The sequence below is a fragment of the Struthio camelus genome, chromosome 7, assembly GCF_040807025.1.
Source record: "Struthio camelus isolate bStrCam1 chromosome 7, bStrCam1.hap1, whole genome shotgun sequence".
Classification (NCBI taxonomy): Eukaryota; Metazoa; Chordata; class Aves; order Struthioniformes; family Struthionidae; genus Struthio; species Struthio camelus.
In genome coordinates this window covers 20082712-20107436 of record NC_090948.1, presented here as the reverse complement: position 1 = coordinate 20107436, position 24725 = coordinate 20082712, and the positions used below count along the sequence as shown (strand labels likewise).

At 36.5% G+C, this 24725-nt stretch overlaps 1 protein-coding gene across 11 annotated transcripts in view; it reads left to right on the top strand.

Annotated features, from left to right (window-relative positions):
* Positions 1–24725, top strand: part of PCGF5 (polycomb group ring finger 5) — a 120082-nt gene that overhangs the window by 39956 nt on the left and 55401 nt on the right. For all 11 annotated transcript variants that reach the window (XR_011142188.1, XR_011142193.1, XR_011142190.1 and 8 more), the window contains exons 3-6: positions 11856–11952; positions 19197–19252; positions 19375–19434; positions 23339–23487. Coding sequence is in view for 6 of the 11 variants with exons in the window: in XM_068950083.1 (XP_068806184.1) it covers positions 11856–11952; positions 19197–19252; positions 19375–19434; positions 23339–23487 (362 nt within the window). In the remaining 5 variants the exon portion in view is untranslated. The remainder of the gene's footprint in view (positions 1–11855; positions 11953–19196; positions 19253–19374; positions 19435–23338; positions 23488–24725) is intronic.

Genomic DNA, 24725 nt, shown 5'->3' with positions numbered 1-24725 from the left:
GCTGGCTTCAGAACCAAACATATATCCCTGTGCCCTGGCTGTTCAGAGGTAAGATTGTTAGGTTGGGTGTGGTATTTTGATAATGTAACCAGGCTGCTACTGAAACTTAAGCACAGCTGTTGGCAGTGTGCATTATGGATGCACCAGTTTGGTCAGTACTAGCTTACGTGTCTCTGTATTGCATAGCGTTCCATGGCACAGTGCGTCGACGCGCGTGGAGGCTGGCAGAACGTTTGTGTAAGAAGTAGATCTCTTTGAATGAGGCTGACTCTGGAAAGACCATTTAGGTTGCCTTGTGCTTATTTGCATTATAGGAATTATTCTATTGCTTCCAAAACATTGATGTGAATGATATTAAACATATGAACGGTCCTGTCAAATTCAGTGGGCCTACTTGCATGAGGTAAATTACTTATATGCTTGAATTTTTCAGATTTGTTCCTGAATACAAAATGGTTTGTTCAGAACTTCTTGAGAATTTGGCATCTTTCCAAATGAAATTTGCATTCTCCTAAAAGAAGAGTAGGGAAACCGTATGTTTTCTGGTAGTTTTCCAATATGTAAACCTTTAATAAATTTTAGTAAGACCCTTGCGTTAGCATTTCCTGACGTTTTTGTGCAATGTTGTTCTTGTAGTTGTTATCGTCTTTAATGGTAAATTTCAAATTATGGTATTATGTCTCTGGTATACCAGTCAAGAGCAAAGAGAATTAAAACATACCATTCCTATATGTTGTTCACAATACAAAGATATTATTGTTTAGCATTATAATAATATTTTTAACTTAGGGTTTTTTTTTAAAACTGTTCTGAACTGCATTTTTTGAAGTCTCTTATCAGCCAAGGGTTGTAAAGTGTTTTGGGGCATTATTCTTCTGCTTTGGGTTAATTGGTAAAGGAATTTTTAAGTTTAGGAGGAGAGAATTAAGCAAAATGTTCTTACAACAATTTTAAATAAAATGGGAGTGAAGTATATTAGCTATAATTAAGGGTTTTTTTGCTTGGAAATGGAAAAATTCCAGCATTAATTTTTTTTTTTTTTTTAATAATTGAAGCTGCATAAACCATAGTAATTTTTTTAAAGGTTGGGGAGAGGCAAAAAAGTTGTCATCAAAAATCAGCTCAGACTCGGACTTATTTTTATTATAGTATCCTTCTGTCTAGATAATTCATTTATTTACTTTTACTCCCATTACAAAACAGTAATGGCAGAAGCAGTGTTTTTTCTCAACAGCATCTATTTCTCTTGTTCACTTGTAGATTGTGGGCTTTTCACTGAGGAGCCAGACAGCTCTGTTGCTGTCTGGTCCCCAGCTCTGCAACCAGCTTAGTGCAAGTAAAGTTTACTGAGCTTCTTTATAGTTGCACAGGTCTCCCCACACAGAAACTGTCACGTATTTGGATCATTAACTAGAAATACAGGAAAATAGGTGACCTTTCTATAAAGGCAAATTTAGTTGCCAAAATTTGAAGTTTGTACTGATAGAAAGGAAAATGAAAAACTTCAGATGTTGTACTAGTAATTACTGTAATTCAAAGAAGTGTTGCACAAATGATCAAAATCTGCGTATGCTAGCACTTAAGAGGCAGAATATGTTCACTAGGTGGTGGGAACACAGTTTATTGCTCTGCAAGAGATGAAAATCATGTATTAATGTACATGATTTCCAGTGATCATAGAAGAGCTAATGCGATCAATAGTAACCAAATCAATCAGTGGTTAATTTCATATCTTCTGTGTTTACTGAAAAAATTAAGTGGTAAAGTTCTGCATTGAGAAATGCGTACCTTTTTAATAAGAGATGTTTCTGATGAGAGTTTTGGAAACGTTGAGCTGACAACTGAGGTCCAGCATTTACTAGGAAGAATAAGAGCAACTTTAGGCTTCAGCAGTGCAAACTGTTTGTACTATCTCTTTTTGGAGGGAAATGCTTATAATACTGTAAGAATAATTAATTCTTCTACAACACTCAGTACTTCACTTTGGTTTTGCTCCTGTCATCAGAATTATTTCATCTTTTGGACTGAGACCTCTTTTTCTAGTCTGTTGTGCAATTGTCAAAGATGTTTAAGAACTGCGGGCTCACGTGGGCTAGATGTGAGCTTGAGGGTACGTCCCGTTGTCTGTTTCCTGAGTCACTCCATTGTTTAGCTCAGTGTAAACTTATAAAATTTGAAAAATAAACTTTCCTCGGGAACATTCTTTAGTATCCTAAAATATATCAGACTATTTATACGATCATGCAAATGTTGGTTGGAAAGGACCTCTCAGGTTTTCTAGGCCGACCTCTTGTGTAAAGCAGATCTGTTGCCAACAGTAGACCAGGTCAGCCATCGCTCTATATAGTTGAGTCTTACAAAATTCCAAGAATGGGGATTCCATGACCTCTCTGAATAACCATTTCCAGTTCTTCACTATCAAGCTAGTGAAGAAGTTCTTCTGGATGCCCTACCAAACCACAACTTGTGACCACTGCTCCTTACAACTGTCAAGAAGAGTTTGAGTCCATCACTTCTGTAACTGCCCTTCAAATGGTGTAGGCTGTTATTAGATCAGCTATTAGCCTCAGCTGTGATTTGCTCTTGGTAAATCCCCATTGATTATTCCTGATTACCTTCTTGTCTTTCACTTATGTGGAAATCAATTCCAAGGGGACATGATCCGCCATCTTTCCAGGGAGTTTGGGGGGGGGGGAGGGGGGGGGCGCTATTTGGTTATAGTTCCCTGGGTCCTTCTGCTCTTCTTCCTTAAATATGGGCATAACACTACCCTTTTCCAGTCATCAGGGACCTTCCATAATCAGCATGATTTTTTGTCAATGACAGAAAAAAGCCTCACATCTGCATCAGCCAGCTCTTTCAGTTTAGTGAATCCTGTCCGGCTTACAGATCTGAATACCTCCCAGCTTCTTTAAGTAGACCCTAACCTGCTGCTCCCTGGATGTTGGTTGTCCCTCTCCTTCCCAAATCATGATGGTATATATGGAGATTTGGGATCAGGCTCTGCCTGTGAAGACCAAGGCAAAAAAGACATTGAGGACTTCAGACCTTCTTATATGATCCATCCCTGAGTTGTCTCCCCCATTCATCAACAGACCCACGTTTTCCCGGAACTACTTCAGTACTTCTTTAGCTACTAGCCTGCTTGTAGAATCTCCTTATATACCTCAATAGTTTTAGCTCTGGCTGAGTTATGGCCTTCCAGGTTTTGTCTCTTAAGTATCCTTTTGTTGCTCATCTTTGTTTCCACTTGAATATGCTCTGGTTTCGCGTGTTCATTATGAATCTTTTGCGCTGTAAGTTCTGCCAGAATTCCTTATACAATGGGCTGCTGGTTTGCTCTTGAAGTCTAAATAAGTTTTCTTTAAAAATCAGCCAGCTCTCCTGGGCACCTTTCTTCCTACTGGCAGCCTCCCTGGGAATTCTGACTAGCAGTTGCCTAAAGAAACTGAAGCTCCATCTCCTGAAGTTCAGAGTCCCAACTGCTGTTTAGCTTTTTAGCCTTCCTCCATATCCTGAATTCAGCCAGCTTGCAGTCATTGCAGGGCAAGCTGCTATCTGTGGCTGCATTCATCACCTGGTTTTCCCTGGTGAATAGCAAATCAAGCGGAGCGTTAACCCTAGCTGGCCTCTTTAGCACTTGCATTAGGAAATTGTCAACCAGTGCAGCTTAGGAACTTCCTAGATTGCTTGCACAATGTGTTGTCCACTTAGTAAATGTCGTGAAGACCAAGGTCTATGATTGGGAGACTTCTGCTAGTTTGTTATAGAAAGCTGCAGGCACTTCGTATCCTGGTTGGATCGTCTGTAATAGGAACTCTCGCCACTTATCCGATTTCCCTTGAGGCTCTCAACAGATGCAAGTCTGATTTCATATTGGAACTCACTGCAGTTAAGGAACTCCTTTTCTTAGAAAGTGACTCTCCGTCTTCTTCTTCCCTGCCTCTCCTTCCTAAATATCTTACGCCCATCCATGACAGGGCTTCAGTCATGTGCACTACCCCATCAAGACTCAGCGGTTCCAATCACATCATGGTCCTGTAACTATGCATAATTTTCTAATATTTCTTGTTTGTTGCCCAGGCTCTGTGGATAGTGCACAGACACACCAGGTTAACCTTGGAGTGTGAAAGTTTACGTTATACCCTTCTCCGTTGCCCGCCTTCTCCACTGCCTGCCTTCTCCTTTTGCAGTATTTCCTCCCTTAGCTCTGAGCTTATGTTCCTGTCCCCTAATGGTCCTGATTTAAAGCCATGGCTTAAGGCTTAGAGTTTAAGTTACCATAACAGTCTGGAAGCCATTGAAGTATACAGACACCTTTTCTCCTGAGTGAACTCTTCAGTAGGCAGAAGAGCACGTTCTGAGATTGTACAGAGGACAGGATTGTAGCTACACAGTATGTTCTTTTGATCTGGGTGGTCAAAAGCATCAGTCTTGCAAGAGTCATGAAAGGGCTTGGCAATTTATAGGGTTTTAATACCTCTTGGAGCTCTTTATCGCATTTACTTCTTAGTTCTTTCGTGTTGCCAGCCCTCATACTTTTTCAAGCGAAATAATATAACCCTAATTGTTTCTAAGTGCTACAGCAGTTGTTTAACCATGTTTAGGACGACTGACTTCTTGGAGGCCAAGTCCGCTTACTACTTGGCTAACCAAATGAGGGTTGAAAAATAGAACTTAAATTGCCCTCTAGATCTGGAGTCTATCCTTTCTTCGGAAGATATGTATCTGATCCGTCTTTACAATAGCTCTACCATAGCATGGAAATTCAAGATAGGATCCAGGATAGGCCCTTGATCATCTGAGTAGGTATAGAGGTGTTAGAGGTGTAAGTGAAATATCTAACCAGGAATTTTAAACTATCATGGGCCTTCTGAGTAACACAGACAAGAAGAGTTTTCTAGAGCGTTCTGGAGATAATCCTTGCAAATCGTTGAGACAGAGCAACATCATCATCCAGTAGTACAGTGTTTATTGATACAGTCCTTAAAGTCACAATGATGGAAGACCTATCTTTCCCACAGTTTAGAGATGCCCATCTGCAAAGGAAAATGACCAGAGAGATGGAGTTTTCAATATAAAAGTGTAGTACTCTTGCAACCTGAATGTTGTTCAGGTTTTACTGTACAGTCCAAAATCTGCTCTGACTAAGAGGTCCTGACAGAACATAACTGCAGCAAAACTTCCCGCTCCCAGATAGGCAAGCTGAGCTGCTTTCATGCTCCTCTTCCCATGGAAGCTTCAGTAAATAGCTTCCAGCAGGTCTTAAAGGTCAACAGATCCGTCTTGTTTTAAAATAGAAAATTTCAAACCATAAAGTCTTTTGATCATCACATACTACCATTATTTCTGCCTTAATAGAAGGGAACCAAGTTCAACTGTGTCTGCTGATTGTAATTAACAGTGGAATAGTCTCATATGTATGTTTTTTTTTTCAGAAGCATGGTTAAGTATGTCACAGTTTATCGTCCTATTTCTATGCAGAGACTTTCCCTAAAAGAAAGTGCATTTAATATAAGTTTAAAATGTTGGAAAAGCTTCTCTGGTAGTACATTAACACCTTCATCAAACTTACCAAATCACTTGTTAGATCTCTGTGCCATCACCAAGATGGGTTTGATGTTCCACTAGCTGTGCCTATCTTGTGGGCCCTCTTTCCCTCACTGGTTCAAGGAGTGATTTATTTTGACTCTGAGAGAGAAGATCCTTGGAAGAATTTAGAAACTTGAATTCTGACTGAGAATTTGTGCCGCAGCTAACGAATTATTAAACTAAACCACGCAGGATGAGGTTGCAAGTTTATTTAGGTATGTCGTTAATCAACGTTTTAAAAGTGTCCTAGGAAGACTCTTCCTGCCGAGCAATGTGTGTGTAGATGTGCACAGGAGGAATACACACAAAAAGTATGTGTAAAACGACATATAGTGCAGTCCTGACACTTGTATATGTATTTTTTAAGCTGAATGCAAAGATTTGAAAGCATGTATGAACCAGATGTCTGTGTATTGGAACATGTAGCATTATGGAGTATGTTATGATTGCCAGCAAGCTAGCATATGTGACACAAGTACTCTTATCAGCTGTAGTAAATCGTTTTATGGGAGTTTAACTTTTATTAGGGCTCATCTAAAGTGTCATAATACAACCAGGAAGTACAGGTCCTCATTTCATTGCTATATGTGGCACAAAACTCAAAATTTTGCAAACTGTATGCATCTTAAGTTGTTTTTTTCCACCTTTATTCTGTTAATTTGTGATCTACAGTGAAAGAATGAAAACCATATCATTTTGTTAGTCTATACCATAAGTGTTAAAAAATTTTTTAATTTTTTTCCTGAAATGATGAATTCAATATATCTGCAATTCAATTTTGCTTAAAGATTCTCTTTTTTCCCTACCCTTTTCACCCAATACTTGGACTCCAACCCATTCTCTGAAACTTCAAAGTGATAGTCTTTGGAAAATGTTCTCCTATATGTCTCTTATACTGCGAATAACAGAGGAAGATTATACCTGTCATATGTGAAAATACTGGTTGTTGATCCCCTCCTACTAAGAGTATCATAGATCATTATTCTTGAGTGCTAGAATTTCTGTGTATGTTTGACTTTTGCAATGCTGTCAGTAAATCGCATGTACCTTTTGACAAACAAATCCTAATGGCAGCAGAGCCTTACATGAGAAAAAGCAAAAGTTATTTTAGATTACTTCAGTACTCATTTACAATTTCAGGTGTGTTTTCCTTCATGGTGTAAGATGACTTCATGCTTTGACCTAGCTGCACAGAGACATGGTCCAAATCTGTATGTTCGTGGGGGTAGGGAATGCATCCATGTAGAAGATTATTCCTAAGATTCCTATTTTTTAATGATGTTTCATCTATATGTGTTCTGCTCATAGACCTCTCTTTCACTGGAGATTAAAATCTTCATTAATCATTAGTCTCTTTCTTGGACCCCCATGGCTTGCACAGGAGCCCTGTTCTCTCAAAAAGGGTCCAAAGAGGGCACCTAGATATATTGAGACTGAGAACTTTGGTCCCTTTCCACGGATGGTTTATATTATAAATAGTTCTTTGAGTTACATTAAAGTAGATTCAGCATGCTCTATGTTTAGCAGTATTTAGTATTAGGAGGTTTAGGGAGCCAGTCCTCTGGCTCCAAATAAACTTATTAGTTCTCTCTCCTGGGGCATAAGTTCTTCTGAATGATAATTGTTCCAAGTTCTTTCCGGATATAAAGGAAAGCCATAGCTCAGATAGGTCTGCAGTTTGGAAAACAAACAAAAAACTTAGGAAAGCCAAGTTTGGATTATTTTTACAAGGCAGATCAATGAGTCCTGCTCCAAGGTAGTCAGAACAGATCAGTGTCATCTCATCATAGACTTCAGTAAATTCTCTGACATGAATGGAGCAGAGATCTCAAGGGCAGGTAAATAAACTCTCCTCAAAGAATTTCAAACATAGCTTTCTTAAAGCACAGGGAAGTGTGGTCTGAAGGAGGCCAGTACGGGACTCTAATTGCTTACAGGAAAAAAAGAAAAACTAACACCCTCTGGTATTGATACCAAGCCACTGGTAATCCTGCTGAAGAATTTTTGTGTCAGTGTTCTCAGAGTCTCCATTGCTAAAATTTCCAGAGTAAGAGAAGATTCACTATAGAGCTTGTCAGTTCAAAAATGAAAATTATTGAAATTCTTAATGTTGATCGGTACTGCTGATGTTTGTACCATTTTTTTTCCAAATTTCTTATTCTTATCAATCCTTCAAAATTTGCATCAGGTTAGAAAAACTGAATCCAAAGAGATGGTGGTGTTTTTACCAGATTGGAGGCTTACCAAAAAAAAAGAAAAGAAAATTAAAACCAACCACTTCATTTTTTCAGAGGGGTTAGCAGAAGAGGAATGCTATCTTACTTTCTGATCTGTATTGAAATAGAGTTATGCCTAAGCTCAATTTCTGTGATGTCAAGTTAGAAGAGGTCTAGAATAACCCAACCGGTATGTTACCTCAGTGGTTTTCTGCTGAATTTCCATATGGCCATTATTTGTGGCTGTTAGACTTTGATTTCACCATCATAGCTGCTCTGACTTTTTTTTCCACACCCCTTAAATTAGCATTCTCCAACTAATGGGATTTCTGAGATAACAGATGATTCTTAACCTTGTGGTTCTCATCAGTATTGTCATCACCCACCAATAATCTGTTCAGTTTTTCCTGACAGAGGTAATGTATCATCTCTATCTTCAGTACACTGTGGAAACCAGGATTATGAAATGTCAGATGTTGCAGTTGAAGAGATCAATTGACAATAGTGTGTTCCACAGATCCCCCGAGTTACAAAGCTCGAACAGAATATGGTTATTTTGATTCTCATCGAAGTCATCCAGGAAGTGCTTACTCTAGGACTTTTATTTCAGACTTTTAGCTCTAAAACCTTTGTTTCTATCTCTGATTTCTGATTTAATAGGTTAATAATCTTTAGATCTTTAATTGACTTCACCCCGACCTAATACCTCTACACTTAATAGCTTCAATGCTTTCCACTTCAATAATACAGAAGAATCATGTTCCAGAAATGCCCTAATTTTTTGATTAATAGGAAGAAGGGATATTTTCCATCAATGAACAGGGAAAATTTAATTTTCAGCAATGTTAATTGCTGCCGTTCATTGCAGTATTTCCTTTTCTAGACCATCTTCTTTCTGTAAAAATCTCTGAGTTTCATAAAACAAAGGTAGATGCAATTTAACCACTATATATCTACATACCATGTTATAAACATAAGATACCTACTTACATAAACGTAATACTTACATTTTTTACAGGGTTTACAATAGGTATGGCTATCAATTAAAGAACCTTCTCTGTCATGGTTTTTTTGAACTGTACTATCAAAATAGCATTATCAAAATGCCATATTATCAAAAGATGCTTCTGTTTTGATCTTTGTATCACATGTTCAGAGTAGGATCTCTTAATGATTGGTCATTTTTCATTTCTCAAGAAGATAAATGAATGACTTGATACCAGCACTGCACTGTATACTATTTCAGAGGAAAAACCTCACTTGATTCCAGCTTTCTCATGAACATTATATCAGAATTTTCATATTAATTAGTGTTAATGGTGTTTGTTCCAAAATTCAGATGGACGTGGCATGTCCCCAATTTGTCTAGAGGCATTTTTTTAATAGTGTTCTGGACTACTCATAGTATCAAAGAAGTAAAGGTATAGTAATTACTGTTTGAGGATGAGCAAGAAAAATTTGGGGGAATGTTACTTTTTTTTTGTTTGGCTAGCTTATCAAATTCCAACTGTGGAATGTAACCACTCAAGTGGTGCTGGTGGCTGCTTGTAAGTAATTCAGATTTGGATGCTTGTACAGCTTCTTTTTTTTCATCAGTACACGTTTGCACTGAGCGTTATGTCTTAGGCAGTGCCTGTTCAAAATGTCTGACTTCGGGACAGTGGTGCTACTCCTTCACCTGTGACTGATACTTGCTTGTGACACTTCCTGGCCTTAGGGGCTCAAGCATGCACCCTGGCATCTAGCTACAGGCAAGAGAGCTTTTCTGATCATTATGGTATACAACACCACTGCCTCCCCAGGCCTGTGCACCTGAAATGAGGGTACGCTCTCTTACCTTTTAATAGGCTGGAGGTTGTGATTAGGAGCCAGGATATTTGTTTAAAGGGAGTACATCAGAGCAGATTCATGACACTGTTTGGTGGGGAATGTCTTGTTTTTATCTATTTACTTTACATACATACAAAACTTAAGCCATTTTAGGATAAAGTGCAGATAAAAAGTTTTAATCACAGTATCCAAAGCAAACAATGCAATTAAAAAAAAAAACCTATAAAAGACCTGGGTGAAGAAAAAAAATAAACCAAAAAAACCTCTATTTAATCTTGGCATGGCTAGTTGAGTGAGAAATGCCTAACTCTTATCCAGCTAGTGCACGAATTTAAGAAAAAGAAAATGGTGATTGATATTCTTGGAGGGGTGATTTTTGTATATATTTTACAATCTGTTCCTCTTCTCTATTACATTATGCTATGTATGTGGCTGGTTTTTGATTAGTGAAGGAACTAAAGGATGTCTTCAGTTGCTCCTTGCACTTCGTATCTCAGGTGGGTGACAGAAGTAAAGATAGTTCAGATACTTAGGGGAACTGGGATAGCTGAGGAAGGGAGCTGCTGATCAGCTAAAGAATTCCTCTTTATGATGTTTGTCCCTGGTTGAATATGTGTAGATGTTACATCTTTTAAAAAAAAAAAATCTTTCACCTAAGAGTTTTCATATCTTTTCATTTTCAAAGATAACTTTGATTTTTTTTTTCAGTTGTAATAGAGTTTCTCAGTCATGTTAACAAAGAGAGATTATAGAAATCCTAACTACGTATATCTTAAGAGTTACTGGAACTTATTAAAGTTAAGTATGTTCTTAAGTGCTCTGTTGGACTGAGGCATGAGCGCTTCTATGCAGGTGATGAAATTCTTTGCATTCTAAGCTTAATGTATTGATCACCAAAGGTTAGGGAAACCAGTTGTAAAATATTAGTGTGAAGACGCTACAGCAGCAAAACGTTAAAAGTTTTAGGTATAAAAACTTTATAGAAAAGTGAAGAAGACCTGTAGGTGCAGAACATACCATTTGTTGCTCTAAGTGTTTTAAACCAGTTTGAAAAAACACACGGTATGTATATTATCAGCTTCAGCTGATTTGTACTAACTCTTCTGAGCACTCTAAGAAAAACATGAGTGCAGACTTGGCTTGTTAGGTGACATTTGTTTAAAATGCTTGGTTTTCTAGAGATTTGAAGATTGCCATGTGATTAAGATTTAACGGTTTGTCTTAGGAGTGCTCTTAGTTCTTTGGAAAATTAATGAGATAAATTATAAAATAGTGTTTCAGCAAAAGGCACATTGTAGTTGCAGCAGTTCCGTTTACTTTTTCAGTCCATTTACTGTTGAATTTGTAGTTCTCACTTCAGTTTAGGTGAAGTAATAATAAATGGAGAAGGGAGTTTATCTCCACTCAGAATATTGTAACACAACAGCAAATATATTCGTTCTCATCCACTTGAGTTCATTTTCTTATTAATGAAGGTAAAATCTGCTATCTGCAATTAACCGTTTGGAGGCAACAACAGTGTAGCACTTTGTTTAATACCAGTTTATTGGGTTTTAAATTCTTGTTGTTGTGCTGGGTTTTGCCATGATGATGATCCTGATTTTCATGATCAGATTGAAGTATTAAATGTTTGCTGTTATTTCATTGCTTCTGAAGGTGTTATATCCAAAGGGAAACAGCCATTGTGAACCCGTGTACAGTTTTTGTGAACTTTTCTCTTCTAAGAAGTATTTACAATAATGTTTTCAGTTATGAGAAAGGCTGAAGGAAAGAAAATAAGGTGCACGTGCACAAGTCATTTTCAGATCATCTGAAGTAACAAATGGCTCCTGCTGGGACTGGACTCCCCAGCATGCACTTTCTCAGAACCTGTTCTTCACATAAGCGACATGGCGTGGTTGTTGCATTTTACAATGCTGTGAGAATTATAAAATAATAAAAATACTGCATGCTATAAAGCAGTGTCTAACCTGTTCTGCTGAACTCAGTGCTGCTGAACTGGGCGTTCTCAGTCTCAGCAGAGCAGAACTAGCTATGACTTTAGGGAACAAGAAGTAGATAAGGTATAAATGGTACGTTGTACTTATTTGCTTTAGAATAATGTTCTTATATGTTTGATGCATGAAATAGGTGGTAACAATAGCAGGCTATGTGCAATCAATAATATTTAGATCTTGATCTAAGCTATATACTTTTTTTTTTTTTTCTGTCCCTCAGTTTGTAAGACTTGTATTGTTCAGCACTTTGAAGACAGCAATGACTGTCCCAGGTGTGGCAACCAAGTTCATGAGACCAATCCACTAGAAATGTTACGGTAAGATGGCATGAAACAACGTTTGCTGAAATGAGTAGAAGAAAAAATTTAAAAACTCTTAATGTCTTTAGGCTGAAAGTGAATTCTATTTTTTGCTTATTTGTAGAATTATATATCAGGTGGTCTTGCCTGTAGATTTTGCCAGTTTTTAATCACCAAATAAGTTGTAAACTGAGATTTTTCAGATATAGTAAAAGAAACAAAGATAAGGGAAAGACACAGTTGGTCTGGCTGTATTGTACAAATAAAAATATTTCTAAACCCCTAAACAAAGAAACAAACCAGACACCTCTTATTCTTTACGTGAAGTGAGTTACTGTAGTTCATTTTCCAGGTGATTTAGGGGAATCCGTGCTGCATGTAACTTTTTTCTTAGAGCAATGTAGAAAGTTGGTCATACAAATAACTGTTTTCCAAGCAATAGGCTTACCAGTCTAAATTGACATCTGCTGTCAGAGTGATCACAAGGCAGTCATGAAAGACAGTTTTGACACTGAAAGTGTGCTTTCTTGATTATGTGCATTTTTTTTTATATCACAATAACTTATACAACGTTGTTTAAATGATTATTTGTGTTGAAGTTCTGGATTCTCTTTTGGTGATGTTACGTTGAATCAAAAGTGATAGCTATCCTAAAAGTATAGTGCAGAGAAATCAAGAGATGTCATTATAGGTGGAAGAAATGATGGTTTTTCCTACAATTTATGAACAGCCCTCCTCTCCTGGCCCTTTCTCTCCTCTCCACCCCCCCAACGTTTTAGCTACTTTTCAGAGTATTCTTGTTGGCAGCCTGTAGGATGAAAGGGCTTATATATGTGCTCTTCCCCTGCCTGCTACAGAGATTTCTAATTAAGTTGTGCCCAGTATCCCAAATAAGTTTCAGTGGGATAGCTAATCAAAGTTTAATAGTTCTCATATACACCTGGCTTAGATAAGTCTTAAAGCCAGTCAATATTCTCATCTAAATCAAGCGATTATCTATGGAGATAAACATACTGTAGTAAATATCTGCTGGTACAGTTACCTGGAATAGGGAGACTCATTCTAAGATATCTGTGTTTAAGTGGATCCCTGCAGCTCTACAAGAGCATTCCAGATTATACAAATTATGTGTTACTGAATGAACAGCAGTTTGAAAGGATGCACAAGCCATGCCAGAAATTAAAGACAATTTAAGCACACGCAGAAAGCTAGCAAGAAACAGGAAGACGGCAGGTTATCAGTGTAGGACTACAAAGACGGACTGTGACAAATTCTGAAAAGTTGGTTAGGGAACATAGCAAGTTTATGCTGATATCCTCCCCAAGTATAAGCCTGTAATTCATAAGGTGTGCATCAGAGGGGAATTTGTAAAATTTTCTCATATTAATGAAGTAGATCTAAATGGAAGTTAGTTGAATCTCTGTTTAATGTTCACTTTTCTCTCAATATTTGATAACCAGAACAAATTGTTTAAAACATTGTTGAAGGACTTTGAAGGGCTTTAAAGCGTTCAGCTTGGTAGTTATATCATATTAAAATATCTGTAGTCTTACTATTTATGTCATCATTGTTATTTTTTTAAGTACCAGTAAGTGTCACAAATGTACACTGAATAGTGGTGCCTAAATTCCACTAACCAATGAGCAACTGTACTGAGGAAGTGCCCACTGCTGGGGATACTGTAGTTACTGTCCTTGATAGTTTAAACTTTCCATTTCCTGAGCCCACAAGCAATCCTGGAAGTTGTCACAGGCACTATATGGTGATATGTTGGGGTCCTCTGGCTTAGATTTGCCTCCCTGGTATGTCCCTATTGAACTGTAAAATAATGATGTGTTAGCTGTAATTACTGGTGATTACTGGAAGTGAGGGATTTCTGAAAGGAAATTTTTAGGGTGAAAACTAGATGAGAAAAATGAGTACTGTTTAATGTATTCATTAGGGAAAGGATGCTGATTTGGTCAAACAACCCACAAACAAATAGTTACTCATTCTATTGAAGGGACCATTTTTACTCTCTTCGAGTGTTTGTTAATTCGTTCTTAGGGTATCTTTGTAGGCTCAGCTTTCTTATGTCTTCCAGGACCACGGAGGAGATGATTAAAAGAAATTCACGTCTGCCTATCTAGTGTTACTTGTACAAAGTTTCTCAATGTTTTGTGAACCCTGGGTATTCCTAACCTTATGATGTTTTATAGGTTGGTGAAAAATGATATTTTTTAGGAGCAATTTCACTCAGACTTTAAAGCTAAAGAACCACTTTCACTCTTTATGTCTGCTATTTGACCAAAAAAATGAATTATATTTGGAGATGCAGTGCACTGATTGTTTCATCTCTCTAAAGATCTTCTGTTTAGCCAGGCCTGCACGCATTTTCTTGGAAGCTATAGTATTTATTACTAACCTGCTTTTCCTGAGAAGTGTTGCCATTTCATGTTGTATAGTTAAACAGAAAGTGTTGTAAAAACTTATAATTTTGTCCTTCCATATATGACTCTGCAACCTAATATGATCCAAGCAGTTTTAGGAGAGATTTTCCTGAGTTGATCTTCCAGGTAGTTTTTCACATACCTAGTATTTGAATTAATCAAATAACAAGCTCACCTGGCCAAGAGCGGGGGGGGAGCGAGAGGGCGAGAGAGCATGCAAGAGCAAGCATGCAAGAATGAACCTGTGCTTACAAGAGCTGACTTTTTGTTTGTTTTTATTTTTCATGGAAACTGGTTTCTTAGCTGAAAAGAGGATTTGAATCAGTGATGATCTGGATTTTTTAGGGAACTCTGGAGAAACTCTAAAGCAGTAAAAAGTAAACTGGCTATTTTCTTGGTCACTGTGTGCCCAGTGAAACTGACTGAGATTGACTGGGCGCTCCCCAGGCAAGGCTATGCGAAGCCTCTGATTCGAGTTCTTGAGAGCATAATGCGATGTTAATGATTGTCCCCAAGGCAGCATTGCTTTCTTCTCACAGCTATCCTTCATCTTCTGTACAGGTTAAAAAAAATAAAAAAGCTAGGTGCTACTGTGTTGCTCCGAGGTTTGTTTGTTTTGTAACGCTGCTGTGAAATTAGGAGGAAATGTTCTTATGTCAGTGTGAGAACAAATGTTCAAGTCTGGAATTTACTAGGGTCAGTAGTATTTCTTAATTTCCTTGTGTTAGCTACAGTTTGCTACATTTTGCTCCACATTTTAGATAAATGTGTGCAAAGACATTCCTGGGCGATTGGCATGCTTCAGTTGTATATCAAGAGGATAGCTGAAAGAGCTTAAAATCAGCAGTTCTAGGAGTGTATTTAGTGTAAGTCTTTAAAACTCCTGTCAGTGTCTGAGGCACTGTGTCTGCCGTAGCAGAAGATGCTATATAGAGTGCATAATCCCCTGAAAAGCTGAAAACAAAAGCATTTAAGAAATACTTCTCTTCTGACAGGACCCTTTCAGAAGAGCTGAAAATGCATTTTCTGAAACATCTACAAGAAAGTTTAGTAAAATAATAATATACTTTAAACAGGAAATGATAGAAGGGTGAGAAAATTAAAACCACAAGCCAGAAATGCAGGAAGGACTATTTTCTCTGGGACGTTTCCTGAAACCCACTTAGGGTGAAAGGGGTTTATTTTGCCAAGAAACTGTATATAACTAGTCATTTACTGGTTGTATTTTATGAAATATTTTAAAATATTTACTGAATTAATAATCAGAAGAGCACATCACCATGGTAATGGAATTATCTTTTTTGGCTATTGCCTGCGTAACTTAGTGTGCATATTATGCTCTGTGACCTCAGAGAGACCAGCACCATGCCACCAGTGCTTGAGAATGCAATATTTTTTTGAGAAATGGCATTGAACATTGTAAATAGTATTTTTGAGATATAAGTACTTCATAAACTCAGTTCTGGATAACTTCATAAATATCTGAGATATTTAGAAGCATCTTTCAGCTGGCAGTATTTAGGATCTGTTGAAACTATAATTCGAAGTCTGAAATTAAATGTTCAACTCTAAAATGAAAATTCAAATTTTGCAGGAAGTGTTAAATTCTAGAAATCAACAGAATTGTACATGCATCAATATTCAGTGGGATTTTGGTTATACTATGAAGGCAGGATCAGTTCTTTTTTTCTTGTGAGCGTGCTGCTTTGGTTGCCAGTTTTCCTGAGTATATAGTTTCTTTTGCTTCACTTCAGGTAATTAGCTATTATCAGAGAGTTGCTTTGATCTTATAATTCATTCAGTATTAATGAATAGGGGAAAAATGGACCTATGAAAAGCTGACATTAATGCCTGGTTCTTCTTTCTATGCATTCATTTTTTGGAGGTTGGAAAGTGTGGGAGTGGAGAGAGGTGTGTCTGAAATATTTAATGTTCTTGTTTCAGCTTTAATGGGAAGTATACTAAATGACTAATACCAACTTTGGAGTTATGTCAAGTACTTTCATTTTGGAATGGGTTTGATGCAAGTCACAGAAATATAAATCTCTCGTAGAGTTCTCATTGGCCTGGATGATAGGAATACTGTAAGCTGCCTCTCAAATGGAGAATTTTGTTTTTAAATTTCCTGAATTATTCCCTACAGTTGAAGTTTAGTTTCACTGTACTTAAAAATCAGATAAGTGTTATTTTTTCTGCTTTTTTCCCCTCTGTAAGTACTGAGATACTGTTTTGATTAGTGTTTGTGCTCCCTAAGGAGAGGGTTGCTGATATTGTTTATTCTTTGAAAGATAAGAATATCATTGAGTAGACTGTGAAACCAGTTCTTGGGGCTAAGCATCATAAATTTAGTAAGTACGCAGGTTTTCTTGTTATGTTAGTGTACCAGTGACTTTTATTTTGAGCCATTGAAGAGCAAATAAGAAGTGCTAAGTGGGAATTCTCAGAAATATAATAGGCCTATATTGCATTTTTTATTTTTATATATATATATATTTTAAAAATACAGTATAGGCCTGTTATATATGTGTGTGTGTGTGTGCATAAAATGATTGGGAAGACAAATTATTGAAAATGTAAATTTACCAAAGGCAATTTCTGTACTGTAGCTTCTGACTATATCTCAAGTTGCTTCATTCCTCTGTCCACATTGCTTTGTACTTTGGGAATCCTGGATGTTTTTGTTTGTTTATTTGTTTAAGTTAGGTTACTATTCGCAAGGGAAGATTTAGAGGGCTAAGGAGAGAAAGGAGAAGGAAACAGAAAGAGAGACAGAGGAAGCCAAAGGATAAGCAAGACGTGGAGAGGAAGTAGAAAGCAGATGATAGACTAAATGTATAGAAGAGTAGGTAAAATTCAGAGAAGGAAAAAATAATAGTTTTAGCTTCAGTAACAAAGATAAACATACTTCATCTTTTGGAAGGGGCTATAATAGCTATCTTTGGCACTACAGAAAATAATAAATCATATCAAGGTATCAAAGGACATGCCTTCGCTGTGTCCTGTAGTGTGGTAGACAAACCCATAATAGGTTTAAGTGAGCTAGCCTGGGTAGTGTGAGCTGTCTAGCCAGAGCGGCATGGATGTCTGTGTGGGTTTCTTTATCCTGCCAAGCTTGGTTCGTCTGTACTGTAGTGAGTAGGGAAGCGTCTGTTCAGTTTTTCATAGCAGGCTTACTGCAAAGGACTTGAACTCTTAAAATCAATCTTACTGTATTATTTAGCAGTAATTCGAATAAAAATATGGAAAGAAGAATGAGCCAAAAATAAACTTAAAAAGCTATTTAAAAAACGAAATAACGCCAACTAGCTTGTGCAGATCCCTCTACTGCAGCATCTCACCTCTTTGGTTCCTGAACAAGCTTACATGAAGCAGTGTGTAGTGTGGATGCCCTGAAGCCCATGAACATTTATCTCTAGACCTCAGTACTTTATATGTGAGGCATATCTTTGAGGTAGAGAGAGAGAGACACTCTGGCTAAACTGAAGGCATTACAACTTCACGGTACCCAGTCTCTTAAAACAAAATTTGACTATGTAAAAGGAGCATATAATAGCTGAATGACCTAAACATGAAGCGTAGTTGCGCTGCGTAGCCTGTGTAAGGGATGAAATAGTATAACCTGCATTGATGATGCAGTAAGTTTGTTTTTCAAATGCACACAGTTTAAAGTCATTGCAGTTGCAGAAATTGAGTGATGATTCTAACCCAGCTTTATACTTCTTTGGCTCTGGGTTGGCTGAGACCAAAAAGACTTACCAGGAAAGATTTGCAAAGTCAGAAAAGATTTACACTTGTGAGTGTACAAACTGAAGGCATAAATGCCATACCAGTTACTCCCATCTGCACATTGGTTTGTATCTCCACTGAAATTAGCCACATGCTTTTATTGACCTGTATTACACAGCTGTATTTCATATATTAGGTTATTTTTATCTGTAAAACTGCAGTTAAGAGTAGCAAAATATGTATCCTTCTTTTAAATTATTTTATATCTATCAGTGAAAGCAATTTGATACTTACTGACTTGCTAGGTATGCTGATGGAAATTACAGTGGAACCATATTCTCGTCTTTTCATAGGGATTTACATAAGTAACTTAGTACCAATCTTCAGTTACAAATAGCCTGTTTAGGCATCAAAACAAAATACATATTTGAAATTAGCTACTCTGTAATAAAGCTTCCCTGTGCAGGTTGTGCCATACCTGTACTATACTAAGCATCAGGCTTTATACATGGTCTATTCTCAGAGCGGTTAAGATTTTTCATCTTTTTAATCAAGAGATGGAATATTGTTTTGCTATATTTTATGGAATAGAGGTCCTGCAGCAACAGGAATCTTTAAAGTGATTATCCAGTAGTTTTTAACTATGACATTTATGTCAAGAAGAAAATCAGCTGTAAGCAGAAGTTTACAGGAATATGATAATGGTGTATATTATTTCAAAGCTTACTACTTGTAGCCTGGATCTTAAAATTGAATACCTCTTTTTCTGTTAGTTCTTTTTAGAAACATAATTATTTGCATGTTACACAAATTAAAAACACAATGAAGATTTTAGAGAGTAATATTTTCCTCTTTTACTCCTTTTTTGTCTTTATACATTAAAAGAATAAATACATTCCTGGGTTATTTCTAAAAGAAAAAGAGGTGGTTGAGATAAGCCTTTAACATGTGTTTTCTGTCTTTCAAGCTATAAAATCAATTGGTTTGTGCATGATGTGTTATTTACCAGAAATGTTGTGCAATTCATAGTATTATTCAGAAGTTCTTTAAAGGTTAAAAATACATAAAATGCTGTTTCCTACTTAATGTATTTTTCCCTCTTGAAAGGCTGGATAACACCTTAGAGGAAATTATATTTAAGCTGGTGCCTGGACTTCGAGAACGTAAGTTTCTGATTTGGTTTTGGTACTTATTTGGGTTGATGGAGGGGAGTATGGCTATTGCTAATGATCTTTTTGTAGTGTTGATTTAAAAATTCACATTACTGTTCTTTGATGTTAACTAGAGGAACTGCAGCGAGAGATCGAATTTTGGAAAAAAAACAAGCCTCAAGAAAATGGACAAGGTGATGATTTTCTTTTCTCCCTCCTCCCATATGTTAAGTGAAATGGCTCCTCTATAAGCCCTGATTCTACAAACACTTATGCATGTACATTGTTTCTACTGAATTTAAATATACTACAGAAGCTCTTAACGTATCTATGTAAACGTAATCTCAGCCTGTGTAAATGTAATCTGTTGTTTTACAAACACTAGAAATGTTATCATTATTTTTATTTGCGTTTCCCAAAGCTCTCACATTCAGTAGTCTTGCAATTTTCTATTTGAATTCTTAATTTAATATTACATATTTTTTAATTTGATCCTACTTATAATCCATCGTACCGTAGGATGTAGAGCTACTTGAATCTTTTTTACAGATTATTTTCTGTTATCAAATTTGACCAGCTGTTAAGTAGGAGGTTGTCAAGAATTAGCTATGGCAAGTAGTAAAACAGTTTTCCACACATGCTAAACAATTGTTTTATAGAGATTCCAAAATGCTTTTTTTCTTTTTTGTAGTTGACCCATGAACTCTGAGGGCTCTTTACTGAGCAGCTAAATAGGACTGTATCCAAGTTTTATGCTCCCTGAATTTGATTTCAAAGTTTTGATGCTGCCTATTTGGGTTTTTGTTTATTTTTTGTTTTTTTGTTTTTGTTTTAAACCATGTTTGAAAAGCTCTGCTAATCTAAAGAAATCGATATATCTTCTAAGGGATCACTGTCAAGTAAAATTCTTGTAATATTCTTTTTTTTTTCTGTACTCCATTGTTCATAATATCCTCTTTTCAATATGAAAATATTTCATATCCTCTTGCAAGTGTTTTGTACGCTTTGCATTTGGCAGCTGTTATAAGTGACAAGGTTCTTTTCTCTGTTACATGTCAAGAAGTGCAAGGCAGTTTAGATGAAGTTACATTAGTTTACTACACCGTGCAGTATATACACATTGTTTTAAAAATATTTAGAAAATTTTTATGAAATATAGACTTATTTGTTGACTGGTTAATAGAAGATTTGTTGCTATATAAATAAAGATGGATAGAGGAAAAATAACATAGGATTTAAAATTTCATAGAACGCGACTGACTTTTAACCAATCTATTCTTCTGGTCCTTACCTTCCTCCCATAATTTAATGGTAAATGTAATGGGGTTGTGTTATTCAATGTTATGAATGATTGAATTATTTTGTAAGTCAGAGGGAAGTTCAAACTCTCAAAATATAATTTTAAGTATCTACAGGTGTAGCCAGCTCTGCTAGTAAGTATGACCTTGGGCTAGTGAAATTTGGCTATACAAAACATTTGAAAGCCATGCTAACACGTTGAGACAAATTATGAGTATTTAATCTATTCTGTAGCATAAACAAGCACTTAGAATCTTGCCTGAAAATAAAGTATTTAGTAAGAATAATTTCAGTAAAAAGGGACTATTTTAGTTGTCAAGACTATTCCCCTGCAATCCCATAGTCATAGTCTAGTTTAAAGGAGTCTGCCATTTACGTACTGTACCACAGGTCACAGCACAGTTTCCAACCTTTGCACTCAAGATCTGTAATAGAATACCAAAAGTTACATTTTTTTTTTACATATCAGAAGAAAAAAAAGCAGACCATATCACAAGTATTGGTACTTGCACTCGGAGAGCGGTTATTAGAGAAACTTGATGGATGGTCCTAGGAAATAGATTGTGATATAGACAAAAAAATTCTCATAGGTCCTCCCCAGGCAGAACTGAAGAAGGAAGAAGGCAGACAACTTAACGCTCACTCACACTCTGACAATCAGTTTGACATTAAATATCTGAGAAAAGCACAGGAAGTAGACACCTAAGAACTTACTGGCAGCTAATATCATGGTTTGTGAGAAAGAAATGTGAGACACCAAATTATGCCTGAGGGAAAGAGGATTGGGTGTAGGAGGGTTAGGTTTGTTTTTCCTTGTCTTCTGTTCTTGGCCTGATGCTTTGACTTGGAGAACACTGAGTCCATTTTGGTAAGATTTAGTTAGGTGTTTTTTTTTTTCTTTTATTTGTATCATGTTGAGATTTAATATAATGCCTTTAATGGACCAACACATTGATTTCTGGAGGTGGCCTATGTAGACATCATTAATTCTAATATCTACAAGGGTCTTTCTAGTAAAAAGTATGGTGCCATTTGGGACGCAGAGGTGCATTTAAATTTCTATAGAATATTGTAAAAGGTGAGAGTTTTTTCATGTACATGTTTCTGGAATGATTTTATGATTGGAAATTTGCTGATTTCCCTACATCTGTGTTTGGTTTGCCTTTCAAGATTTTTCAAACTATGTAATTAGATCTTCCTCTAATATTCAGCACTGATAACTGTTGAACACTGTGGGTGTATTGCTATGAATCACAGACACATACGCCTCAGACAAATGCTTGTGACAGGTAGATTTTGCCTGCTTGATTAAGAGAGTTTAATTTCTGGACTCCCCCCACCCCACCCCCACCCCAAAAAAAAAAATCTGTAGCTCAATAGTGTAATTTCTGTTTATAGCAAATCAGAGACAATAGAGACCAAACGTATGTATGATACACATTCAGTTAAATATCAGAGTGGCTGGTAGGTACTCATGGACAAACCTTTTCTTTTAATTCTAAAATATTGCAAAATTGTAAGACAGAAAAGTAATATATAAGCTTAAATTGGAACTTGAATATGTAAACTTAATGAAGTTAACTAATTGCAGTGTCTAGAAGCTTATGCATAGCTTGGTATACCTTAAAGTTTTCCTTCTGTCTTCTTATCTTCAGTCTCTTAAATGTTATGTAAAAAGTTTGTGGTAAATGTAGGAAAACAGCAGAATTCAATTTGCAAGTTTATCGGGAATTTCAAAAATAGCCCATTCGTGTTACTTGGGTGTATCTTCTGATAAAGTTTTATGCCAACAGAGACCAGCCTCTGTTTTAAATCAAAATAAACAGTTAGGGGATACAGAAAAAATCATTACAACTAATGTATATGTTAGCGTTATTGTATACCCTATTGCAAATCTGTAAAAATTGCTCTGTTTTACTTCACTGCGTGGTTATTATTTATGTGCAGTGTAACAGCGTCTAAATATCCTTGCAGCAATTAAGATTTGGGTCCAACTGTGCTAAACCTTTGAAATCTATAGATGATACCTTTTCTGAATCGTTTGATACTTAAACTAAGATTCAGTAGAATGAGTAACAACATCAGTGGGGAGAAAAACATGGCATATGTGTTCTGCTAAAAAAATTGTGGACCATTCCTCTGTGGTTTTTTTTTTTTTTTTTTTTCCAAGAGGAATAAATAGCTATTAGCTATTCATTTATAAAATCCTGCTGGAGAAAGGCACGTGGGGTTTTTACAACATTGCCTAGACCAGGTCAAAAATGGGTGGACGTTAGGTTTTATCTTTCCTTAGTGTACTTCATAATAACATTTCAGGAATTTGTCTCCACAGGATTATTACAGCAGATTGTTAATGTGGATTACTTACCCAAGTTACTTTGACATACAAGTAGGGGGATTAGTTATCCCACTGTGGGATAAAAGTGGCGGAGGGGACCGTCAGTGAGCTGCCACACCATAGAATAGGTATGCATGGTTGAGTGATCTTGATGCTTTGCAGTCGGGGACTTTCCACTGGACACAAACAAAAATAGACATCCATCATCAGTAGCAGTCCATCAGCCTAATTATTTTCTGTCACACAGAAATCTGTGGTATGCATATTACATTAAAATTTCGATACTAAAACTTCATTTTCAGAGATTTGTAAATTGATCAATTTAAGGACACACATACGTAAAGTTAATTTGAAGAAAAATACTCTGTTAAAAACAAAATATTACTTTAAATAAATGTTTGTTTGCCATTGTGACTTTTAACTGTTATACACGTAAATAATATGGTCTTTGTATTTTACAGATGAAAGTCCAAAAGCTGATAAGCCCAAAGTAGATGAGGAAGGTGATGAAAATGAAGAAGATAAAGACTATCACAGGAGTGACCCACAGATTGCTATCTGCCTTGACTGTTTACGCAACAATGGACAGTCAGGGGATAATGTAGTAAAAGTGAGTAGTTAAGATAATCTGTGCTCTTACCGTTGTTTGGCAGAGTAGCATTTTACAGGAACCGAATAATTTCATAACAATTTACTGTAAATTTAAATGAGATGTAATTGATGACCTGTCTCTGCTTCCACGGTTAATTTGTCCTTTTGTTGAGGTATTTCAAAGAATCTTGGAATTTTTACAAAATCCCATAGCATTATCCATCTGTGACTGAATTTTTTTCAGTACGTTATAGAATCTTAGTCTACAGACTTGGAAATGTATAACTGTGTTGTACAGCAGACAGCAGCATACTACAGAGGTACTTACAAAGCTAGCTGTAGGTGAGCTGCCTCTCATTTTCAGAATTGCTGTTTCACCATGGCAGCGTGAAGACATTACACACGGAATGACTGCGAATCTAGATCTTCTGACCTATAAACCTCATTCTGATGCTTGTTTGCTGTCTGCGGCCTTGGACAGGTCACTTTTCCTCCCTGTAAAATGCGTAGAATAATACCTACTCCTTGCTGTTATTAGGGGGGAATAAATAGAATTAGGTAATCTCTTTTTGAAGAGAAACAAAATATTCCTAAGTGTATCAAGCCTGGAAGAAAGTGTTTAGAAATCCTTTCAGAGTCTAATAATATTTTATTAAATTGCAAAGACATTAAAAAGTATAAAACATTTGCCTAATCAAATACTGGCTTATACTCTTTGTGTGCTGTAGATTTGGAAGTTCTTACACAATAAGAAAGTTTTTATTCAGCAGGAAAATGTGTATGTTATCTCTGTCCATCTGTGCCATATATAGTATGAAATGTATATCTCCATCACCACATCAGGAGTCTCTGGTTTTCAGCTTTCCTCTTGAATCAAATCTATTAGCCATTTGGATCACAGAATCTATGGCAATAGATCATGCCTCAAGACTGTAGTTTCCATATATTTTACCTAGATTATTGGAGGATGTTTTTATTGTCTCTCAAGAACTAAAGAAATTCCAAGAATAATATCTGTTTGACCACCAGTGTTACCAACTCAGATGTTTAGATTACCCACATTCTTCTTAGTTGTCTGTCCTTCTGTATCTTCTGTAAAATCCTTTAGAAGCAGCGATGGGCTAAATGAACTCGTTTGTCATCTCATAAATTTCATAAAAATGAGGGAACAGGAACATCCCTGTGGTGCCATTACGGATTAGGAGAGAGTGCGGTAAAACGGGGTACTGTTTTTTAAAAAAAAAAAAAAAATACTAC